General features: G+C 52.2%; 1 protein-coding gene across 4 annotated transcripts in view; it reads left to right on the top strand.

Moving 5' to 3' along the window:
- RASA3 (RAS p21 protein activator 3) overlaps positions 1-24,496 on the top strand; it is a 113,367-nt gene that overhangs the window by 52,613 nt on the left and 36,258 nt on the right. For 3 of the 4 annotated variants that reach the window (XM_044250171.1, XM_044250173.1, XM_044250172.1), the window contains 3 exons: positions 1,705-1,808; positions 17,137-17,231; positions 23,934-24,010. In XM_044250171.1, coding sequence (XP_044106106.1) covers positions 1,705-1,808; positions 17,137-17,231; positions 23,934-24,010 — 276 coding nt within the window. The remainder of the gene's footprint in view (positions 1-1,704; positions 1,809-17,136; positions 17,232-23,933; positions 24,011-24,496) is intronic. The other variant, XM_044250174.1, reaches the window with a different exon arrangement.

Below are 24,496 nucleotides of genomic sequence, written 5' to 3'. Positions count from 1 at the left end.
GGGCCACCGTTGACTCTTCTTCCCACCCGGCAGGTCCGCTCTGCACACTGCCGGTGCTGGGCACTGTGTCTGGACCGGTGGGCTCAGGCGGGTCTCCTCAGTGACGGTTCACATCCTCTGTTCCCGCCGTCCAGGCCGGCCCTCAGCTACTGGCCGGAGGAGACAGGGTGACCCCGGCACCTCTGTGCCCTCATCTGTCCACAGGTCAGCCTGCACGGCCACGGACTGTGGACACGTTGCCTCTTGACGGGGGGGCCGACTGCTCTGCCTTTTCTGTATTTCAAAGGCCGGGCCACCCTCCTTAGCCACTGCCTGGCGTGGGCTGCAGCCAGCCCCTCCGCTCGGCTCCCTCTCCCTGCCTGGCCGCACGAGCCTGGGCTGGGACTCCAGCAGCCCGTCTGGGCCATGGAGGGTGGGTGGAGGCCTGCCCGTGTCCTACGTCTGTTTTCCTCATGGGTGGTGCCTCCCTCGGGCCCCGGGAAGGGTCCACGTGCTCTGTCCATTCTGGGCTCCCCGAGCCTTGCTGCGCTGATCCCGAGGGACAGAGTCGAGATGCGTGTGTGGCACCCGCTGGTGATTTTGACAGGTCACGTGCCTGTGTCTGAAGACAGCGGACTATTGCGCTATCCCGCCACTATTGTGGCGGGAGACAGACACATGGGTGACCCCATGTCATGGCACCAAGAGCACATTCTGTGGGGCCGTGGCACCTTTCAGAGGGAGAGGCCCCGTCACCTTGGGGCCCCAGAGAAAGAACAGTGTTTTCTGCCGCCGACCGCGGTGTGCCCTCTGACCTCAGAGATGCTCAGACGTGGTGGGGAGAGTCGTCTCAGGACTGACCAGACACGGGCTGGAGTGCCCCGCCGTCCGTGTCTCTCGCAGGGGGTTCCATGGCCAGGCAGCACACTGTCCCCTTGTCTGCTGTTACTCCAGCCTGGCCAGGACTGCGTGATCTTCCTCCCCTAACCAGCACAGCATACCCTGTTAGCTTTCCCGACTTCGGACCTTGGCCATGGCGTGTGTGGGAACGGGTAGGGTCAGAGGGTGCCGCAGGGAGTGGCAGGCCATCCTGCAACCAGCTGTAGCCGGTCGGGGGCCCTGCCCTTTCCAGCAGGTCTGCTCTCTGCACATCTCACAAGCGGACTCAGCCTGGCGCAGCCGAGCAGCTGGGGGCCTGTTTGTTGACCTTGACTGGGGATTGTGGTTCATGTTGGGTCTCCATGCACGCGGATGCTGGTGCGGGGTCTGTGTGGAGGGTCAACCCGTGGCCAGGGGTCCTCTCCCCAGGGACAGGTGCAGATTACAGCCCAACTTCTGGGGAAGGAGAGCAGTGGGGTCTGCACCTGGCAAGCCAAGTTGGATGGACGCGCGTCAAGGGAGGCCCACCCGCACGTCCCACGTGTCCTCGTGGTCCTGGAGTGTTGGGTCCAACCTGGACACACACAGTGGACTCATGCTCCCTGCGTGGAGCTCTCTGCCCGCAGCTGATCACTCCGGGTGATGGGCCTTGGGGCCGACAGTGGGGACCACATTTGCACCCCAGCAAGCAAACCACAGTTCCGCATCGCACATGTGAGACCCGGCGTGGTGTGTTGCTGACACACGTGGGAGCGCGATTCTGCGTGTGTGCCCGAGGCTGGTGCTCAGTGGGCCGCCCCACGCTGGCCAGCTCACCTAACGGAGTCCGTTCTGCTTGCTCCTCAGCCCCTTCTATGGAGAGGACTTCTACTGCGAGATCCCTCGGAGCTTTCGGCACCTGTCCTTTTACGTCTTCGACAGAGATGTCTTCCGCAGGGACTCCATCATAGGTGGGTACCGAGATGGGTCTTGTCTTGTTCTCTCTGCCTCATTCTGTCGCACGTGGCCTCTCCCCCAGCTCTCTGCCCTGAGCCCAAAGCATTCTCAGCCTGGGTTTTTGGCTGCACTGAGCAGATCTGGGAGGTGGCAGTGGGTACCTGGCTGGCCTGGTAGTGGTGTCCCCCATGCCCTGAATGGACCTCCTGAGCCCCCCATGCCCTGAATGGGCCTCCTGAGCTCCCCGTAGCTGCCTGAGTGTCCCCCAGCCCGGTCAACGTGTAGAGAACTTCACAGCACGAGCTCACGAAGAAGGGCTTCAGAGTTCTCCTTCAAAGTGAGGTTACAGTGACCACCAGGCCCGTTCCCGGGTGACTTCTCTGAGGGGTCAGTGTGCAGAGGACAACCCCCTTGAAATCCCCAGACCGCACCTGTCCCTGACTCTTGACAGCCCTCCGTGGGGATTGGGACGGATTGAGGTGAGACAGACGTGTGAGCGTGCCGGTGGAGAGGGAGAAGCGGGTGGGGCAGCAGAGCCTGCGAGCAAGAAGGTGCCTGGGTGTGGGCCCCGCTGGGCACTCAGGTACACCACCACCTGCATGGGGCTCCGATAATGCACTCCCAACACCAGGAGGCCTCTGCCTCTGCCTTCTGACTTGGGACTGCTCCCGCAGCCATGAGCTCGGGCTCAACCTCTGTCCTCTGTTGCTGAGGACCAAGCCCCTGCCCGTGCTGGTGGACCCACAGTCTCGGGGCTGAACCTGGAGCTCCACAGTTTTGTGGGGTTCCTCGGCTGATTCTCAGTCAGAAGAAAACATGTCTGAGTGCACTTAAGAGGTGCGGGAGCCTGTTCTCTGGGACTATGTCACTGTCCTGTCCTGCAGGCGTGTCTTCAGCTGAACAAACTGGTGCAGACCAGCCAGACGGTTGTTAGGGCTCACCTGGCGCTCACACCTGCAGCCAGCCAGGGTCTCAAGTCTTCACCTCGCTTTAGATCCCGCACTGCAGACTTCACTTAGAGGCGTCGTTGGTTGGCGTCGTCGGCTGAACGTGGAGGCTGATGGGAAGGGAGAAGTCCAGGATGTCTTCTCGTTACGGGTCTGCACCACCAGGTGGACGATGGGTGCTGGGACATACACAGGACTGGAAAACGGTGGGGGTGGTCCTAGTGGAGGATGAGGTGGGGGAGATGGGGATGACATGGTGAAGAATGAGTTACTCGTGCCAGGACAAGATTCCGTCTCCTACCAAGAGCAGAAACCCATCATCACCACGTACCACCCTGTACCCATCATGCACCGGCAGCCATTCACCCTCCTCCACCATTGCTACCCACTGTCCACCCTCCTCCACCACCAGACTACCACCGTCCCCTCCTCCTCTTCACCACCTGCTCCACCATTACCTACCGTCCATCGTCCTACATATGGTCTCCACATCCTGCACTGTCACGTGGCACTCACCGTTCTCCGGCCTCGTCCTGTGCCTTCACCCACCAAGTCTGTTTACCACCTTCCACCACTGTTGTGCACCACTTCCAGCCCCAAATTTGTCCCACCACCCAAAACCCACTTGGTAAACCCATAAAGCTGCACTCACTCAGATCTGTTCTAGCCCCGGGCACATACTGCGCGCTTTTTGGGGAATGGAAGCACGTGACTGGGTTTTCTTCCGCCTGAAGAGGGTCGCTCTGCACAGTGCTGGACAGTAGGGCAGCAGATACCAGCCCAGGTCAGGGAGGCCCTTTTTCTGCACCTACTGGTTGGGGGGGAGCATTCTTTCCTGCTGCACGAGAAGCTCCTCTTACCTTGTGTCTCCTTTGGTGGGAGCCTCCTTGAGCATGTGCCCCCACACCTGCGCTCCTAGTGCAGCAAAGGTGGGTGTGCTACCCGTGACCTCTTCCATCTCTGGGTGGAGGTTTGGGCTGTTTTTAGCGATTGCAAGACTTCCGGCAACGCTCTTCTGCATCTTTATATTGACACGTGATTTCATTCCTCTTAGAGGACACCTGAGAGGCAGACTGCTGGGGTATCTGCAGGGTATGGAGAGATGGCAGAAGCTGCCACCCTTTGGCACTGGGTTTAATTGGAGCTGAAGGCAGTTGAGAATAAGCGGACACAGGAGAAGCTCCCCGGCCTGCCCGAAAAGCAGGACATGAGTTTGCGAGGAAGTTAACCACCGGGACCAGCCTAGAGTCCTGTGGGGCTGGCGGTGACACTGGAGGGGTCTACGTGACCCACCTTTGTCTGCCACTGGCCCCTTCCTGCAGTTTGTGTCCTGGAAGCCCAGTGGCCTTTCCTTGGTCTGTCCCTCATCTCTGGAAGTTTTGGTTGTTTCTGGTTAAGATGCTACAGAAGTGCAGGTTCTGGCTCACTGCTGAGTTCCCCGCCCCTGGGTACATTTGAGACGTGTTCATAAACTTCCCTTGTTCTCTTGTCAGTCTCCTTTTGCAGAGTCTGAGAGAAGCTAGAAGGTGAGAGGGAAACATCTTCCCTCCGCTGCTGTGCGTGTTGACTTCTGTTAGGGACTAACAACCTTCTCCCGAGTGGCGCGCCATCCTGAGCTTCCCCGGCCGCGTGAGCGTCCCGGGAGCCACGCGTCCCGGGAGCCACGCTCAGATTGTCCGTTTTTGTTTTTAACCCATTTGTGCCGTCTTGATGTGTGTAGTATCTCCTTGTGGTTTTTATTGCATTTTCTTTTTTTTCTTTTTCTTTTTCTTTTACTTGAGAGAGAGAGAGAGAAAGAGGGAGAAGCACAGCAGGGGGAACAGTGCAGGGAGAGGGAGAAGCAGACCCCCGCTGAGCAGGGAGCCTAACACTGGGCCTGATCCCAGGGCCCTGGGACCATGACCTGAGCCAAAAGCAGACACTTAACTGAGCCACCCAGGTTCCCCGAATCCCTACCCTTTGTTCTCAATTCCTATGCACATTCAAGATGAAAAACCAGATAACAATACTCTACTACTATGTTTCCTCCAAGAGGAAACCCTCTCTGATTGGAATACCAGCTCTGCTGTTAAGCTCTCCCAAGCCATAGCCCAGGACGACCCCCTTAAGAATTGCTGGGCGTGTCACAACACACGCTCCAACCAAATACAAAATGCTCCCTCCTCCCTCCTCGCCGCGGTCACATCGTCCGCAGACTAAGATCACATGCGATGCCTCTAATCCAGCACCGCTCCTTCTCCACCCCAGCAGTGCCCTAACCCCGTTTGCTTTAACCTCCTCTCCCTGTTTTGACGTTCTTCATGCCCATGATTTCATTTCTTGTGTAAGACTCGCCCACCTGGGACCTAGTGTGGCCCCTACAGATGTAATAAGTCTCCCCTTTCGCTCCAGTCTGTCAAGCTGCAGCCACATCTTGTGCCCCTGCCCCCATGCTGCCGCCCTCTGCCAGGTCATCCCAGAGCAGAAGTTGAGCCATGAAACTTACTGTTAATGCTTGGGTTCACTAATCTCCAGGGGAATGATTCACAAAAGCCCTGTCATTGGAATTCCAGGAAGAGCTTCTGCTCTAATCAAACTAGGGCTAGGTTCTAGCCTTCCTGGGACCTCAGTAAACCTTACATTGCACGACCCCATCTTCCTTTTGTGCCAGTTCTTCTTCCCAGTCCTCAGTGGCACCACTCTGGACGAGAACGCAGGAGCCAGTCTTGCTGTGCCCCCACGGCAGCCCCTTAATTACCTTCCCGTACTGGCAAACCCCCTGTGGAAAAATAACTAGCCAAATCCTACCCTTCAAATGCATTAACGCAGTGCGTGCTAGGATTCGTAAAAACCCATCCCCATCTGTCTATCTTCTTGCCCACACACCCCACAGTCCCTCATAGAACCAAAAGGGCTTTAGGTATGATAACTGCTAGAATTGGCCACAGGCATGTTGGCCCCCTGGGAAGAATTTGCTTGTCATGAAACTACCCTATGTAATCTAACAAATATCCTAGAATTATCCCACTATACTGCTTCAGCCCTACAAGACTCCACAATTATTCCTGCGTTCCCTCGCTTCAGTAGTCCTCGACGATCAAACAGCACTGCCAGTCGGCGGAACAAGGGGGTGTCTGCTGTTGTTGATAGTCTCATCGTGCCTCGAGAAATACATCCTCCAAGATGAACTAGGTAATTTTTATTATACAAGCCTCGTAGCTTCACAATATCAACAACCCCACCACCAGTGAAATGTGAAATCACAGTAAAAGTTATCTACTGTTGTCCAGTCTCTTCAGATGGTTGTTTGGCAAAATAGGAAACATCCTTCAGTTTGGACGGTGGGGTTGACTGGCTGGCCCAGGCGAGCATGATCTTGGGGTCATAGGTTCGAGCCCCAAGTTGGGTGTAGAGATTACTTAAAAATAAAATCTTAAGGGGTGCCTGAGGCTCAGTTAAATGTCTGACTCTTGATTTCAATCCATTCGTGACCTCAGGGTCCTGGGATTGAGCCCCACGTCGGGCTCTCCGCTCAGCGGGGAGCCTGCTTTCCCCTGCCTCTGCCTGCCTCTGTGCCTACTTGTGATCTCTCTCTCTGTGAAATAAATAAATTAAATCTTTATAAAAAAAGACCTGATTTTTAAAAAATTTACTTATTTCAGATGGGGTGGGGAGGGGCAGAGGGATAGGGTAAGAGAGAATCTTGCTCCCCGCTGAGCAGAGAGCCTGATGTGGGGCTCAATCCCAGGACCCCGAGATCATGACCTGAGTTGAAGGCAGAGGCTTAACCCACCAAGCCACCCAGGTGCCCCAAAAAATCAAGTCTAGAGAAAATCTGGACTACAGTTCTGTATGGTACTATTAATTTTGGTATTAAGCTTCTGATACTGTATAAAATACTCTTTCTAGGGGTGCCTCGGTGGCTGAGTTGGTCAGGCATCAGATTCTTGATCTCAGCTCAGGTCTTGCTCCCAGGTCATGAGTTCAAGCCCTGCATTGGGCTCCGTCCTGGGTATGGAGCCTAAATATTCCGCTTGGTTCCAGAAGTTGCTTCTTTTTCTCTTCTTCCACTTGCACGCTAATTATAGTGACCCAGGCTTCTGTATGTACTGCTCCATCCCTATGCCCTGTGATTCCTTTTTTTAAAAATTAACATATAATGTATTATTAGCCCCAGGGGTACAGGTCTGTGAACCATCAGGCTTACACACTCACTGTAGCACACACCCTTCCCAGAGTCCCCAATGTCCCATCACCCACCACCCTATCCCCAGCCCCACCCACAGGCAACCCTCCATTCATTTTGTGAAATTAAGAGTCTCTTTTGGTTTGTCTCCCTGCCAATCCCATCTTGTTTCATTTTTTCCTTCCCTACCCCCAACCCCCCACATTGCATCTCCACTTCCTCATATCAGGGAGATCATATGATAATTGCCCTTCTCTGATTAACTGATTTCGCTCAGCATAATACCCTTTAGTTCCATCCATGTCGTTGCAAATGGCAAGATTTCATTCTTTTGATGGCTGCATAGTATTCCTTGTACATATGAACCACATCTTCTTTATCCATTCATCTGTTGATGGACATCTAGGTTCTTTCCATAGTTTGGCCATTGTGGACATTGCTGCTATGAACATTCGGGTGCACGTGCCCCTTCAAATCACTACATTTGTATCTTTGGGGTAAATACCCAGTAGTGTGATTGCGTGTTGTAGGGTAGCTCTATTTTCCACTTTTTGAGGAAACTCCATGCTGTTTTCCAGAGTGGCTGCACCAGCTTGCATTCCCGCCAACAGTGCAGGAGGGCTCCCCTTTCTCTGCATCCTCGCCAGCGTCTGTCATTTCCTGACTGGTTAATTTGAGCCATTCCAACTGGTGTGAGGTGGTATCTCACTGTGGTTTGGATTTGTATTTCCCTGATGCCGAGTGACGTGGAACGTTTTTTCATGTGTCTGTTGGCCATCTGGATGTCTTCTCTGCAGAAATGTCTGTTCATGTCCTCTGCCCATTTCTTGATTGGATTATTTGTTCTTTTGGTGTTGAGTTTGATAACTATTTTGGATACTAGCCCTTTATCTGATGTGTTATTTGTGAATATTTTCTCCCATTCTGTCAGTTATCTTTTGGTTTTGTTGACTGTTCCCTTTGCTGTGCAGAAGCTTTTGAACCTGATGAAGTCCCAGTAGTTCATTTTTGCCCTTGCTTCCCTTGCCTTTGACAATGTTTCTAGGAAGAAGTGTCTGCGGCTGAGGTTGAAGAAGTTGTTGAATGGTTTCTTCTCAAGGATTTGGATGGATTCCTGTCTCATGTTGGGGTCCTTCATCCATTTTGAGTCTATTTTTGTGTGTGGTATAAGGAAATGGTCCAGTTTCATTCTTCTGCACGTGGCTGTCCAATTTTCCCAACACCATTTATTGAAGAGACTGTCTTTTTTTCATTGGACATTCTTTCCTGCTTTGTTGAAGATTAGTTGATCCTAGAGTTGAGGGTCCATTTCTGGGATTCTGTTCTGTTCCATTGATCTGTGTGTCTGTTTTTGTGTCAGTACCATGCTGTCTTGATGATGACAGCTTTGTAATAGAGCTTGAAGTCCAGAATTGTGATGCCACCAACTTTGGCTTTCTTTTTCAACATTCCTCTGACTATTCGAGATCTTTTCTGGTTCCATATAAATTTTAGGATTATTTGTTCCATTTCTTTGAAAAAAAAAATCGATGGGATTCTGATAGGGATTGCATGAAACGTGTAGATTGCTTTAGGTAGCATAGACATTTTCACAATATTTGTTCTTCCAATCCACGAGCATGGAACATTTTTCCATTTCTTTGTGTCTTCCCCAATTTCTTTCATGAGTACTATAGTTTTCTGAGTACAGATTCTTTGCCTCTTTGGTTAGGTTTATTCCTAGGTATCGTATGGTTTTGGGTGCAATTGTAAATGGGATCAACTCCTTAATTTCCCTTTCTTCTGTCTTGTTGTTGGTGTATAGAAATGCAACTGATTTCTGTGCATGGATTTTATATCCTGACACTTTACAGAATTCCTGTACAAGTTCTAGCAGATTTGGAGTGGAGTCTTTTGGGTTTTCCACATAAAATATCATATCATCTACAAAGAGGGAGAGTTTGCCTTCTTCTTGCTGATTTGGATGCTTTTTATTTCTTTTCTATTGTCTGATTGCTGATTCTAGGACTTCTAGTACTATGTTGAATAGCAGTGGTGATAGTGGACATCCCTGCCGTGTTCCTGACGTTAGCAATGGGGTTTTTCCCCATTGAGAATGATATTCGCTGTGGGTTTTTCATAGATGGCTTTGATGATATTGAGGTATGTACCCTATATCCCTACACTGTGAAGAGTTTTGATCAGGAAGGGATGCTGTACTTTGTCAAATGCTTTTTCAGCATCTATTGAGAGTGTCATGTGGTTCTTGTTCCTTTTATTAATGTATTGTATCACAGTGATTGATTTGCGGTTATTGAACCACCCTTGAAGCCCTGGAATAAATCCCACGTGGGCGTGGTGAATAATCCCTTTAATGTACTGTTGGGCCTTACTGGCTAGTGTTTTGGTGAGAATTTTTGCATCTGTGTTCATCAGGGGTATTGGTCTGTAATTCTCCTTTTTGATGGGGTCTTTGTCTGGTTTTGGGATCAAGGTAATGCTGGCTTCATCAAATGAGTTTGGAAGTTTTCCTTCCATTTCCATTTTTTGGCAGTTTCAGGAGAATAGTTGTTAATTCTTCTTTAAATGTTAGGAAGAATTCCCCTGGGAAGTCATCTGACCCTGGGCTCTTTTTTGTTAGAGGTTTTTGATGACTGCTTCAATCTCCTTACTGGTTATGGGTCTGTTCAGATTTTCTCTTTCTTCCTGGTTCAGTTTTAGTAGTTTATACATCTCTAGGAATGCATCCGTTTCTTCCAGATTGTCAAATTTGCTGGTGTATAGTTGTTTATAATATGTTCTTATAATTGTTTGTATTTCTTTGGTGTTGGTTGTGATCTCTCTTCTTTCATTCATGATTTTATTTATTTGGGTCCTTTTTCTTTCTGTTTTGATAAGTCTGGCCAGGGGATTATCAATCTTATTAAGTCTTTCAAAGAACCAGCTCCTTGTTCCGTTGATTTCTTCTTTTGTTTTGTTTTGTTTGGTTTGGTTTCTATTTCATTGATTTCTGCTCTGACCTTTATTATTTCTCTTTTCTTGCTGGGTTTAGGCTTTCTTGCTGTTCTTTCTGTAGCTCCTTTAGGTGTAGGGTTGGGTTGTGTACTTGAGACCTTTATTGTTTGTTGAAAAAGGCTTGTATTGCTATATACTTTCCTCTCGGGACTGCCTTTGCTGTGTCCCACAGATTTGGACAGTTGTGTTTTCATTATCATTTCTTTCCATGAATTTTTAAAATTCTTCTTTAATTTCCTTGTTGACACATTCATTCTTTAGTAGGATGCTCTTTAGCACCATGTATTTGAGTTCTTTCCAACTTTCCCGTAAAGTTCCTTTCCTTTAAAGTTTCCTCTAAAGAAAGAAATTGAGTTCTAGCTTCAGAGCATTGTGGTCTGAAAATATGCAGGGAATGATCCCAATCTTTTGGTACCGGTTGAGACCTGATTTGTGACCAAGAATGTGATCTATTCTGGAGAATGTTCCATGAGCACTAGAGAAGAATGTGTATTCTGTTGCTTTCGGATGGAATGTTCTGAATATATCTGTGGTGTCCATCTGGTCCAGTGTGTCATTTAAGGCCTTTATTTCCTTGTTGATCTTTTGCTTGAAATCTGTCCATTTCAGTGAGGGGGGGTGTTAAAGTCCCCCACTATTATTGTATTACTGTCAACGTATTTCTTTGATTCTGTTATTAATTGGTTTATATAGTTGGCTGTTCCCATATTAGGGGCATAGATATTTAAAATTGTTAGATCTTCTTGTTGGACAGATCCTTTAAGTAAGATATAGTGTCCTTCCTCATCTCTTACAGTCTTTGGCTTAAAATCTAATTTATGTGATATAAGGATTGCCACCCTAACTTTCTTTTCATGTCCGTTAGCATGGTAAATTGTTTTCTACCCCCTCACTTTAAATCTGGAGGTGTCTTTGGATCTAAAATGAGTTTCTTATAGACAGCATATTGATGGGTTTGGGTTTGTTTTTTATCCATTCTGATACCCTATGTCTTTTGTTTGGGGCATTTAACCCATTTACATTCAGGGTAACTATTGAGAGATATGAATTTAGTGCCATTATGTTGCCTTTAAGGTGACTGTTACTGTATATTGTCTCTATTCCTTTCTCGTCTACTAGTTTTAGGCTCTCTCTTTGCTTAGAAGACCCTTTCAATATTTCCTGTAGGGCTAGTTTGGTGTTTGCAAATTCTTTTAGTTTTTGTGTATCCTGGAAGCTTTTTAATCTCTCCTTCTATTTTCAGCAATAGCCTAGCTGGATATAGTATTCTTGGCTGCATGTTTTTCTCATTTGGTGCTCTGAATATACCATGCCAGTTCTTTTTGGCCTGCCAGGTCCCTGTGGATAAGTCTGCTGTCAATCTAATATTTCTACCATTGTATGTTATAGACTTCTTGTTCCGAGCTACTTTCAGGATTTTCTCTTTGTCACTAAGACTTGTAAGTTTTACTATTAGATGACAGGGTGTGGACCTATTTTATTGATTTTGAGGGGGTTTGTCTGTACCTGCTGGATGCTTGTTCCCTTTGCCATATTAGGGAAATTCTCTACTATAATTTGCACCAATATACCTTTTGCCCCCCTCTCTCTTACTTCTTCTTCTGGAATCCCAATTATTCTAATGTCGTTTCATCTTATGGTATCACTTATCTCTCTAATTCTCCCCTCGTGGTATACGAGTTGTTTGTCTTTTGCTCAGCTTCTTTATTCTCTGTCATTTGATCTTCTATATCACCAATTCTGTCTTCTGCCTCATTCATCCTAGCAGTAAGAGCCTCCATTCTTGATTGCATCTCATTAATAGCTTTTCTGATTTCAGCTTCTTCAGATTTTGGTAATTTTATTTCTCCAGAAAGGGCTTTTATTTCTCCGGACAGGGTTTCTCTAATATCTTCCATGCCTTTTTTGTGCCCAGCTAGCATCTTGAGAATCATCATTCTGAACTCTAGGCCTGAGATATCACTAATGTCCACATTGATTAGGTCCCTAGCCATTGGTACTGCCTCTTGTTCTTTTTTTTTTTGGTGGAGAGTTTTTCCGCCTTGTCATTTTATCCAGGTAAGAATATATGAACGAGAGAATAAAATACTTAAAGGGTGGCAAAGACCCCAGAAAAATGTATGCTAACCAAATCAGAGGAGACAGCAAATTGGGGGGAGATGAAAGGGAGAGAAAAGGAAATAAATATTAAAAATTAAAAAGATAGATAGATATTTATATATGTATCTATATATATGACTGGTGAATAGAGTAGAGCCACCCACTTGATTTTGGGTATATTTTGGTCTCTTAGAAGAAACTATCTCCCAAAATTTTAAAGAAAGAAAAACATATATATATATATATATATATATATATATACACACACACACACACACACAAATAAGGGTAAACACGATGAAGGGATAGAATATGACTGTAAAGATGAAAATTAAAAAAAAATTCTAAAAAAGGAATTGATAAGATAAGTTGGTTGGAAAAAGAAAGAAAAAGAAAGTGGAGAGAATTTGCTCAGGCTGGAGACTAGAACAAAAGCCATGTGCTAGATTAGGGTATATTTTGATCTATTAGAAGACGTTGTATCCTGGAATTTTTTAGAAGGAAAAAAACCCTATATGTGTACAAAAAATAAAGTTAGTTAAAATGAAGGATAAAATATGACCACAATAATGAAGGTTTAAAAACATTTTTTTAGAAAGGTATTGTTAAGGTAAACTAGTTTAAAAATGTTAAAAGAGGAAAGAGGAAAAGTCAAAAAAAATTAAATAAGAAAAAATAAAATGAAAAAAAATTAATTATCTTTGCAATACTACGGAATCCTGGGGAGAAAGCCAAAAATTCTGTGTGTTGCTTTCTCCTCCTCTGGAATTCCGCTGTTCTCCTTGCTCGGTGAGCTTGGTCTTGGCTGGATGTTCTTGCTGATCGTCTGTGGGAGGGCCTGTTGCCGCGATGCTCAATTGTCTTTGCCCGAGGTGCAGCAGTACCATCCGTGCCAGGGCCGGGCTAAGTAATCTGCTTTGGCTTCACTCTCGGACCTTTTGCTACCTGAATGCTTCTGTTCCACTTCGGAGGATGGGAATGAAGATGGTGTCCTCCCACTCTCTGGCAAGAGGAGCCAAGAGCTTGGGCCCCCACCTCCTCAGTGCACCCTCAGAGAGAGGCAGTCAGTCCCTCTCATCTCCCTGGTCTCCGGCTGCACTCAGAGCTCATCCAGCCTGTGACCAGGTGTCTCTGTCTCTGGCACACAGCCCCGTTTGGAGTCTCCAAACCCAGCAGATCCCTGCCACTCTTCCAGGGGCATCTCCCCAGATCTGCCACTTGTGGAGTCCCTGCTCAAAAAGCAGTGGTCTGACGGTGCCACGGATCACAGTTTAAGGTAGCCCCGAGCTGAGAGCTCACTCCTTGGCTCCGTCTCTGCAGCTGGCTTCCCCGCTCTGACACCTGCAAGGTCTGCCAAACTCAGGCACCGCGGGTCTTTGTGTGACCTCATGGGACCTGAGACCACGCTGTCTCCGCAAGGGCTCCACCGCCCACTTAGCCTCTGGAGCAACGTCCCTCCGTGGAGCCGACTTCTGAAAGTTTGGATTTTGTGCTCCGCTGCTCTGCCGCTTGCTAGGAGCTGGCCCCTCCCCCATAGTCGATCTTCCCATCGCTTTGGACTCATTTCTCCACATGTCCTACCATCCAGAAAGTGGTCAATTTTCTGTTCCTAGAATCGCTGCTCTTCTCTTCGATCTCCTGTTGAGTGTGTCGGTGTTCGGAATGGTCTGATAACTGTCTAGCTGATTGCCTGCGAGCTGATGTCATCTCGGTCTCCTACTCCTCCGCCATCTTGACTCTTTTATTGCATTTTTTGGTGAGGAATGAGGCTGGGCATGTTTTCATTTGTTAATTGTCTGTACCTGTTCTTTGGTTAATTGTCCAAATCTTTTGTCCTTTTAATTGTTTTATTATGGAGTTTTAAAAGTTTTTTGTGTATTCTGGATACAGGTTCTCCATGAGATGCTTGTTTTACAAATATGTTCTTCCTCTTTGTTATTTTCATTTTCTTACCAGTGTTTCTCAAAGCCCGGAAGTCTTCAATTTTGATGAAGTCCAGCTTGTCAGAATTCTTTTATAGCTTGTATTTTTGGAGTCATAGCTAAGAAATCTTTGCCTACTCCAGGGTTATAGAGTTTTCTTCTATCTTCTCTCTCTCTCTCTCTCTTTTTTTTTTAAGGAAAGCTTATGGTTTTGTCTCCTACATTTAGATCTGTGTCAGGTGAATTGTACTTCTGACACAGAGTTCATTTTTCTCCTTATAAATGTCAGTTGTACCAGCGTTTTTTATGCAAAATTATCCTTTCTCTATTGAATTACCTTGGTGCCTTTTTGAAAATCACCCAACTTTATGCATCTGGGCCCTCTCTGGCTTCCCTCGCCTCTGCACCCACCGGTACCCTTTCCTGATAGCTGTGGCCTCAGCACTAGTAGCCTTTGCCGGGCTCAGGTCAGTGGTGTGAGCCAACTCTGTTCTTTTCCAAGCTTGTTTTTCTATTCTAGGTCCTTCCAGTTTTTACTTATATTTTTAAATCAGCTTCTCAATTTCCAAAAACACTGAGATTGCACAGGTATATAGATTAATTCGAGGGAGAATTAACATCTTAACAAAATGGAGTCTTCAGACCCTCCAATGGGGAATATGCTTGGTCTTCCTAAATCTCTCTCATCAGTGTTTGTGATGTTTTCAGCTTACGCATCTCGCATATGTACATTTTTCCTATGTATGTTATGTTTTCGATGGGGTAGATGAAGATTTTTTAAGTTAGCACACCAGAGGCACAAGCCATCAAAGCATCCTTTTGTGGAGTTTGTATTGTTATTGTTGTTGTTGTTGTTTAATTTCAGTCCTTATTTTCATTGCTTGTATGCACAAATAATGCCTGATTTTATGAATGGGCTTTGTATTTTGTAGTCCTGCTAAACACACCTGAGCTAGCTTTTCATGTAGATTTTCCTATTGATTCTGTGAGTAAGACTCTATTTCATCCTTTCCTTTCTTCCTGGCCTTTCCTTGTGGCCAGGCCCTCGCCGGACACCAGCTGGAACTGGAGCCGTCTACAGGCGTCTCTACCCCTTCTTGTCTCGGGAGACATCTGTTTGTCTCTCATTGAGTCTGACCTTAGCCAGCCTTCCTGCAGCTTTCTCCCCCATCCCCCGGGGCTGGTCCCCACGTCACCTGCCTCTGGTGTGCTCCTTGGCACACTCTCTCTTCTGAGCTGACCTTGAAGGCATGGGGTTTTCCTGTGTGTAGGCGGGCGGCACCACCTCTGTCCAAGTGAGACAGTGAGGCCCAGAGTGGTTTGGTGACTTTTGCGTGTCCCTCGGATAGACTGGGACATGTTTGAGTAGTTATTACAGTTCATAGGTCAGGTGTTCTCTCCGAACAACATTTAGAAACACTAACATACGTGTTTAAAAAGTACCCATTTGTATACTAAGTAATGATACATAAGTTGTGGGATTCATACAAACGGTAAACCTGCAGTTCCTCCCTAGTTCAGCTAAAGCTCATAAAAACAGTTCAGTGACTTAACATTTCTAATCTCAAATATAATCCTCTTATCCAGCCGAACAAATCACAGTCTGAAGATTTCTTTATCTTTTTCAGTGAAATATGTTGCCCAATTCGATTCCACGAATTTTTTTCATGTGGCTTTATTCCCTTGAGACTTAAAAACCACATTCCCAGTGGGGTCAAAAGGATGGCGGTTACAGGGGCTGCCAAGAGAGGAAGAACAGTCTTCGCTCGGCTGGGGGTGTGCTCGGGGGTGGTGAGAAGCGGTGGGGAGGCCGGGGCTGGGGCGGGGAGGACCGAGGCCCGGCAGAAGCAGGGGTCCTGTGGGAGCCATCGGCCCTGGGACGTGGCTCTGCTGGAGGAAATCCCACGTGGCCTGTAGGCGGGGCTTCTCTGTGCATGTCTGTGGGGTGTCCTCCGTGGACTGTGTCTGCCACGTTGTCTGCACCTGCCTCTCTCGCTCTCTGCCTCCTCCCTTCATGTCCACCTGCCGGCTGCGAGCAGTGGCTTTGACGTGTCTCGCAGTCTGTGGCGTCAGAGGCTCTGGTTCCAGGAGGAACCAGAACCAGGCTCTGTGGCTCCTGGAGGGGAGAGCCGAAGTGGCAGGTCAGGTGGGCAGCGGTATGGATGCTGGGGCTACTGATGTGCTCTGTCCACCCCAGGGGGGACACAAGTACTCACCTTACCGACGAGCCCTCGTGGGGTGATCCCAGGGTCCTGCCCAAGGCTGTTTGGTGGCTTGGAAGTGTGAGGTTCCTTCCGTTGGAGAGTGTGAGGGACGGAAATGGTGGCTCCACCAGCAGGGAGTTGGGGGCTGACGGCAGTGACGGTGGGAGCCAGTCCGTCGGCCTAACTCCCCAGGCCCAGCCCTCTGCCGTGGAATGGCTTTTCTGTACGCATGTTGCCATCCGAAGCCCATCTGTGCCTCATGGGTAGGTCTCCCGGGGTCTGGAGGGTGGAGGTCGTCCGGCTGAGTTTTTGGAACAAGATGGAAACCCATCAGGGAGGTAACGTTGCTCTCTCCCCCCGAGGTTCTCCGGCAGGGCCTGTAACATCGGGAGGAGGGAATGGTTTCTTCACGCCCGCAGGTCGTGGCAGGCAGGAGACATCTCCCTGACCAGGACCTCAAAGAGGTGGCCGGACTTGGGCAGAGGAGCAGTCCACACCCAGAGAAGTGACCCGACAAGGGGAGAGGTTTTAGGCTTCCCAGGGCAGCAGGCTGTGGGGAGCAAGCACGGGGTGGGAGTGCGGTCAGGTTCGTCCGTGCAGGACTGTCTTGGGCAGCTGACTTCTTCACGGAACACCCCCTGGGAGAGGGTCCACGGCAGCCCTCTATCCTCACCCGTTCTGTGAGGGGGCAGCTCTGGGAGGGCCTCTTTCGCATCTGCTGGTTCTCATTTGCCTCCTGCTCAAAGTGGCCTATTTTGGGGTGTGCTGTGCTGAGCTCCCAAGGACCCGACAGAATGGCAGCCTTTTCTCCTAAAACCTCGTGCGGAGCAGAACGGGCTGTGGCCCCAGCCAGGTCCCACGAGAGGCCTTCCTGATTAGACATTGCCGCTGGCGGTCTTGGAAGGGAGACAGCGGTGTGAGCAGCGGGCACCGGTCGTGGAGAGAGTCCCGCGTGCTCTGCGGGATCTCTTCCACTTGGTGACCACTGGTCTTCTGTGTCTGTGTTGCAGGGAAGGTGGCCATCCAGAAGGAAGACTTGCCAAAGTACCATAACAGGGACACTTGGTTCCAGCTGCAGCACGTGGACGCTGACTCGGAAGTGCAGGTGAGCCCCACGGGGCCCCGTCGGGTGGAGGGACTTCGGTCCTCACGGGAAGGCACTTGGCAAGTCCTCTGACACCAACACAGACCTGTTGGCTTTGTGTGTCTCTTGGTTATCGTCACACTTTGCCACGCATGGTGGAAACGGCTTTAGAAGTATACAACAAGGACAGTAATTACCCATAATTGAAGTGAGGCTTGGGCCGGGAGCGAGGCGGGAGCCAGAGGGGCCTGCCCGCACGTCCAGCCCCGACATGCGGTGGATGAGCGTTTGCAGTGAACAGAAGTGACCAATCCCTGAGCTTCCCATCGTCTGAAGCGTCTCCAGGGCTCGCCTGGGCCGTGTTTCACTGGGACCGACCCCCCCGCCCGTCCAGCAGAGGGGGCCTCCCCTGGCAGAGGAGACTGGGGGACTCCAGTTCCCACCTTCCCTTCCCCGTGTTTGGGGCACTGCCCATGCCCAGCATCTGGGACAACACCTCTTGGGAGGGTGAGCCTGGTTGTGTGGCTCCCAGCTGAGCTCCTCACCCCCTGCTGGTGTCTAGAGCCCAGGACGGGAGCCCTGACCCATAGCACAGTGCCCCGACGTCACACGAGATGTTCATCCGTGGTCCCGTGAGTTGCCAGGGTGTGGGCAGGGGTGTGAGACCCAGCCCAGGGCCTGGCACCAGCAGGCCATGCTCAGAGCCAGCAGTGGTCCCCGGCAAGCCTGTGTCCTCCGCTGTGAGTACCAGATGGTGCTCCATGCAGCAGAAGCCCCGACGTCGGTGGCCCATGAGGCCTGCCTCCGCCCCGCCTGCTGCACCTGCCCCCAGGCACCTGTCTAGCTGCTTGCCCTCCGCCTCCTGGGAGACCCTCGGGCTCAACAGAGCTCTGGGGGGGAAGGCAGAGCACGTGGGGCTCCTGGGATCAAGCCACACACTCGGAGAGAGAAGCAGCGCTAGGGAAGGGTTGAGGAGCTGAGCCAGAGACGTCGTCACGTGCCGCAGACGGAGTTCTAGCCGTGGGGCTCACGTGTGCTGCAGAAATGAGCGGATGGGACAGTTCCCACGGGATCGGCGCCTGTGCCCGGACAAGAGCAGTTGCCGCAGCGATGACGGCACAGCGGGCTGCGCCCACTCAGTCTGCAGGAGGAGGGCACCGGGGGTCGTGAGTGCCGTGACAGGGGGCATTCCTGCCTTTAGTTCTGGTGCCATTCCCGTCCCTCTGGTTCTGCAGGGGGACAGCCCCAGCGCGGTGATGAGCTTGTGGGTGTTTCCTCCGGCAGCCTGCCCCAGTGTCCTTACCATGCTCACCACACTGTCCCCTCTGATCAAAGTCGGATGTCACATCGCGTGTGACTTGCCTTTCTTCTCGTCTTGTTCGTAAACTTAACTTGGAATTTTGAAATGGCTTCGGTTTCATGGGAAGTAGCAAAACCTGGTGCACAGGGAAGAGCGGTGAGCAAATCACATGCTCTCCTGTCTGTACCTCAAGAGAGCGCAGTGAGGGAAGGCCGTGTTCCTCCACCTGTTCTCCCCGTGGCAGCGTCCGGCTCGCGCCGCAGCGGGGGCACAGACATTCCCGTGATCCACAGACCTCATGAAGGTCTCCAGTTTTCCATGTTTGCACACGTGCCAGTGTGCGAGCGTGCACAGCTGTGCACTGGTGCATGTGCAGTCCACGTGTGTGCCTGTGTCCGACGCGCTCCACGCATGCACCCGGGTACCACACGTGTGTTGTGCATGCACCTGGGCAGGCCTGTCGCGTGTGTGCACATGTGTTCCCACATGGGTACTGCGTGTGTGCACGTGTGCCATACATGCGTGTCCTGTGCGCTCTGTCACACGTGTAGGTCTGTGTAACCACCGCTGCAGTCAAGAGAACCACTCTGCCGCCACAGAACTTACGAACGGGGTGTGTGCTGGTCGTACACTGTGTGATATTTGGGCTGCGTCCACCTGATGTGCTTCGTGCGCCTGTGGACAAGGTCCTTGTCCTTCTGAGCCTGATTCCTACCCTCTTTGAGATGGGCTGCTGTTTCAGCTGGGTTGGTGTCCTAGGAATACGAATTCTGAGTCGTAAACAGAGAGTGGGTGTTGCCAGGACTCTGAAGACAGGAGGAGGGATGGTGTGGCCTCGGGTGGCCTGCCGAGTTCTGGGCCCTGTGCAGGTGACTCCTTCCCAGAGTGCCGGCTGCGGAAGTGGCCGTCCTGCAGAGGGAGCAGAACTGCCCTGGGTTCCGGCTGCCTTGAACAGTTCATTACAGTCTTTCCCTACAGCTGTCTCTTCATCCTGAAATGTCACATTTACGGTTTCGGAAGGGCAGAGGATGGCATATGGTTTCGTGAATCCATCTGTTCTGTCATTGACAGTGGAAAGCATATGTCAGAAAGAAAGTGTCACAAAACTGGGGCCAGTGAGAGATGAAGTCCCTGGGAAAATGTGAGTTAAAGAACTTCTTCCTTCCGCAGTCGATATTCTTACAAGTCTCTGGAAAATCACTTTATTAAAAAGAATTGGTTGCTGTGTTCTATCCCTGACCCTGGGTGTGCAGTAAGAGAACAAGGAGGTTTAGAGGGAGGTCTTCCTTGGTATCGAAATGGGGAGGTGACGGTCCCCCACCCGTACGGAGCAGGCCTGGGGGTCGTTCCCCAGCTCCTCCGAGGACGTCCGGCTGAGCTCTGCTGTGAGCTCTTCTGTTTTAGTAGACCTGCTGGGAAGGGCCGTGAGCTCTGACAGCAAACCTTCCGTAGCGGGACGGGGAGTTCTGGGAGCCGCGTCTGCCCTGTGTGTCTGACGGTCCTCCTGTCTTTGCCCACAGGCTACATCTGTAGCTGTCTGCATGTACAAGGACCCAGCTTTGAATCTTTCTGCAGGGTTAGGGGATCAAGGGAGGCAAGGGCCAGCTGGACCTCTGTACTCCTCCACGCATCATTTCTGACCTATTCTCTCCCTTCGGTGTTCACGGTCTTGCTGCTCTTGGCGCCAAGGTCCAAGTGCTCAGCGGTCTGGGTCCCTGTGCGCTGACCCCCACCCCGGCCCTGAGGCCCATGCAGACCAGGGCTTGATGGGCCAGGGAGGGTGGGCCCTGCTGCTGTGACCACAGACCCTCTCTGCAGGCCAGGATCTGAAGCTTTTCTGAGAAAAATGTATGGGAGCCACCGGTGCATTTTCCGTATGTGTGCTGCCGAAGCAAGCACAACTGGTGCTTTTTTCTCTTTAAGTTACTAAACCTATTTTTCAAGCGATTTTATGTTTGCGGGAAATTGAGTAGAAAATGGAAGGAACTCCCAAGTCCTTGCCCTGTGGCTGAAACCGCGTGGTGCGTTCACAACAGCTGGTGCGCGGACGCGGTCAGAGGCTATGCGCCCCCTGGGTCGGGCAGAGGGTGTGGTCCCACCTGCAGAGTCCTGCGGGGTGGCCCCGTGGGGTTACCAGAGATGGCCCCTCTCTTGTTCTGTTATTTGTTTCCTAGTTAGCTTGTCTAGAAGGTTAATCGATTTGATGATTCTGTTATGTCTTTTTTCTGCTCACTTTGGATTTAGTTTGGTCTCCTTCTAGACTCCTTACATTATTTTCTTTAGAGAATTTGCGTATTTATTTGGTAGAACGAGAGGGGATGTACGAATGGGATGAGGGGCAGAGGGGAAAGCAGGTCCCCGCCGAGCAGGGAGCCCCACACGGGACTCCATCCCAGGACCCCGGGATCATGACCTGAGCTGAAGGCAGTCGCTTCCCCGACGGAGACCCCGGGCGCCCTGAGATCTCTTACATTAGTGAGGTTGGATCTCTCCGACCTGCGCGGCCACTGCTGTAAAGTCCCCAAAAGCAGTGCTTTCGCAGCGGCCCACGTGCTGTGATGAGTTTTATTTTCATTTTCACTTATGAAAAGAAATGAGCTAAAAATATCTCTCGGTTTCTCCTGAGACGTTTTTGGGTTTGGTCGTTTGGAAGTTTGCTGGTTCACCTTCAGATACTGGGGTGATGAAGCTGTCTTTCTGCCCTGACTTCCCGCTCCCTGTGCGTTCTCCCGAGAGCGGCCGCCGTGTGATGTGCCTCCCGGTGCGAGCCGCTGTCTGTGCCGCAAGACGGGGAGCCCCCGGCGGCCGCCAGAGCAGGGGCGGGCGGGGGGTTCGCCTCCCAGTTGCTAGCTGTTCGCCTTAAGTAAAAATGGGAAAAGCTACCAAATCAGCCTTTTTCAATGCACCAGCCTGAGACTGTTTTCTCCTCAGAGAAGCTGAGTGTCGCAACGCGCCTGGGCTCTGGGCGCCGCCCCCACCCCCCCAGCTTAGCACGTTGGGGCCAGAGCCTTTGAGGGCAGAGGGCAGGTCCGTGGGTTTCGAAGCTGTGCAGAGGCCGGGCTGGAAAACCCGCATTTCCTGCCGCCCTGCGGTGGCGGGTGTGGCCCCGGCCCCAGCACCCTGCCCCCCTCCCCGGGTGTTGGCGTTTGTGGCTGGCTTGTTTGTGAGCAAGCTGGCGTGTCCCCCACAGGGCACGGGACACACCCAGACCCTCCGTCCGCTGCACAGCGACTCGTGGGAACTTCTGAGCCGCAGCCGTATTGGGGTGCCTGGGGGGCGGGGGCGTCCTCTCCGTGCCAGGCGGCGTCTGAGTGGTTAGGGTCACCGCCCACCCTCCTCTCCCAATCTGCGGAAAGTAGTGGCCCGGGCCTGAGTGCAGAGTGTCTGCCTCTCCACCAGCAAGGGCTCGCCCTCCGGAGGAAGCGGCAGCCATGGGGTCCGCTGCCGCGGGTGCCTTCTCCTCCCGGTGGGGGACGGGAAACGCACCGCGGGTCGTCCACGGTGGGGGTCCGTCTGGCCCAGACATGCGCTCTCGCTTCTAAGAGCCCGTCGAAAATGGACAGGGCCCTGTCCCTGCAACGTCTGTGGCCAGCCTAAAAATGAAGGCGGCAGAGAGCCGGGCCCAGCGTGCGGGAGGGCACCACTAGAGGACACAGGCTTTCCGGGAGCCCGTGTGGACAGGCCTTTGCTCTGCTCTTGGATCTGCAGCCTTCACTGGCACTGGGTTGTAGAGGACAGGCTGTCTGCCGCCCAGCCGCAGCGTCCTCCCTGGAGCCAAAGGACGGCAATGCCTGCCCCGTGCGATGCTTCGGGAAGCCCAGAGCCTGGCCCGGCCGCGGGAGGGGGTGCTGCGGCCTGCAGGGCTGTGTGTGCTCCTGCCGCAGGGTTGACGGACGCTGAGGGTCCCTCGCATGGGCTGGGTGGGCCCAGAGGGTCGTGCTGCATCAGGGAGCCTGCCGTTGGCACCCCCGGTCTGTGAGGGGCCTTCCAGGGCCAGCGCTCCGTGGGCTGTGTGCGACAGGCTCCTGGTTCTCCGGGGCCACTGGTTCCCTGGGGCCGCCGGCTGCTCCTGGCCAGTGCATCCCTCTGAAGGCAGCCCTGCCGCATGGGGCAGGAACCCCTCAGAGCCCTTGGTGGATCCTCAGTCTGTGCTCTGGACACGGGGTGTTGCCCAGGGTCACACAGGTGTGATGCTGGTCCAGTCCTAACATCCAGGAGATGTGCCGCACCCTCTGAGGCTACTGGTCCTGCTGTGGAAAGAAGGGCCAGAAAGGGCCGCATCCAGCCTTGCCTGCAGCAGGGGGGAGGTGGGCTGCAGCAGGGGGGAGGCTCCCTGGGGCCTCAGTGCCTGTCTCTCCCACACGCGTCAGGTCTCCCGTTTATGTCCTGGGCGAGCCAGAGGTCCAGGGGTCCAGAAGCTGCAGGAAAAGCAGGGCTGTGGCCGCCATGTTCAGAGTAGCAAACTCAGGAGGCCAGGGGGCCCCGCCGAGGGGTCTTGCCCGCACCCCTCTGGCCCAGCCACCTGGCCCACCTTCTCGGGCCTGGATTCTCCTAGGACAAGCAGTTTTCCTCCCCAAGCTGCAGAGTCATGAAGTTTTAGTCGGAAAGGACCTTGGAGGTGCTCCCATTCAGCCTTCTTGTCCAGTAAAAAAGACGGTTTTGGGCTCCGAGGCGGCTCAGTCAGTTGAGCATCTGACCTGACTATAGCTCTTTGTCTCGGGGTTGTGAGTTCTAGCCCCACACTGGGCTCCAGTGGTCTGCTCCTACTTAAGAGAAGTGCTAATTTTCACATTGTAGTGCGTTCTCCTATAAATCGTCAGTGTGTCACGCCTGCTGCTGTTGGATGTTCTGAGGGAGCAGGTTCCTCTTCATGGAAGCCCCTCCCCCGACCCCTGACCCCTGATGGTGACCTGATTGGGTCCTGCAGCTGATCGGCCCTTTGCACAGATGCAGACGCGGGCAGAGAACAGCAGTGGTCTTGTTCTCGGAATTCTGGTCCCCTCTGCTCCTGTTTCCTTAGAAGCATCCATGAGCACTAACTTCCTGTCTGGGGCCCAGGACTGAGACCCCCTGCCTAGGGTTCGGGCCTCACACACAGACAGAAGGATGAGATGGTCCAGAGCCGTGTGTACCTGCACGCGGGCTCGGCGTCAGAGGCAGGGACAAAACGTAAGCGAGCGAGCGAATGTGTTTGGGAGGCGGCGTCCTGCAGGACCTTCCCTCGTGCTGTCTGGCCGCTGGCTTCTGAAGCAGTGTTCTGGGGGAGCCGTGCCCTCGGCCGGGCCTGGGATCTGAGTGGGGGTGGGGTAGTGCTGGGGTTGCCACGTGGGGTCAGGCAGCTTCACGTTTGTGAGCAGAGACACTGGGAGCGCCCCCCTGCATGTGGCCATCCCCTCATGACCCTCTGTTCTCGTGTCTTCCAGGGCAAGGTCCACCTGGAGCTGAGGCTGAGCGAGGTCATCACCGACACGGGCGCCGTCTGCCACAAGCTGGCCGTGCGGTAAGACACGGACGGCGGTCTTCTCGGGACCAGTGACTCAGCCCAGGCGGTGGGCGGGCTGCCGTTCTTCACACGCACGACTCAGAATTGCGGAGTCGCAGATCCCCACGAGGACACTTCTCTGGCGGGGCGGGCACGTCGTCTTCACACCCTCCTTCAAGCAGACGTGCGCCCGGGAGGGGAACGCACTGGCGTCCACAGCCGCCGCGGTCAGGGAGACGTTTAGACACAGGTGCTGTGTGCGCCCGGGCCATCCCGATGAGGGGACTGTCGGGGGGCGTGTGCGAGGCCAGTCGGCAGCCCTGTGGCCTGAACTCGGGACCCGCCTCCCAGAATCCAGAGCGCCTCCCCCGGTCACGCTTGCTGAGTGTGAGCGGCCGTGCCCGTGTCTACACGTCATCTCGGAACCTTGTGGTGCGCCCTTGACTTTTCGGTCCACGGTCCCGTAGATCGTCCGGAGGAGGCTGAGGACGAGCTCACGCACGT

This window comes from Neovison vison, chromosome 5 (genome assembly GCF_020171115.1).
Source record: "Neovison vison isolate M4711 chromosome 5, ASM_NN_V1, whole genome shotgun sequence".
Taxonomy (NCBI): domain Eukaryota; kingdom Metazoa; phylum Chordata; class Mammalia; order Carnivora; family Mustelidae; genus Neogale; species Neogale vison.
The sequence above is the reverse complement of the archived record's forward strand: the minus strand, read 5'-3'. Positions and strand labels throughout refer to the sequence as shown.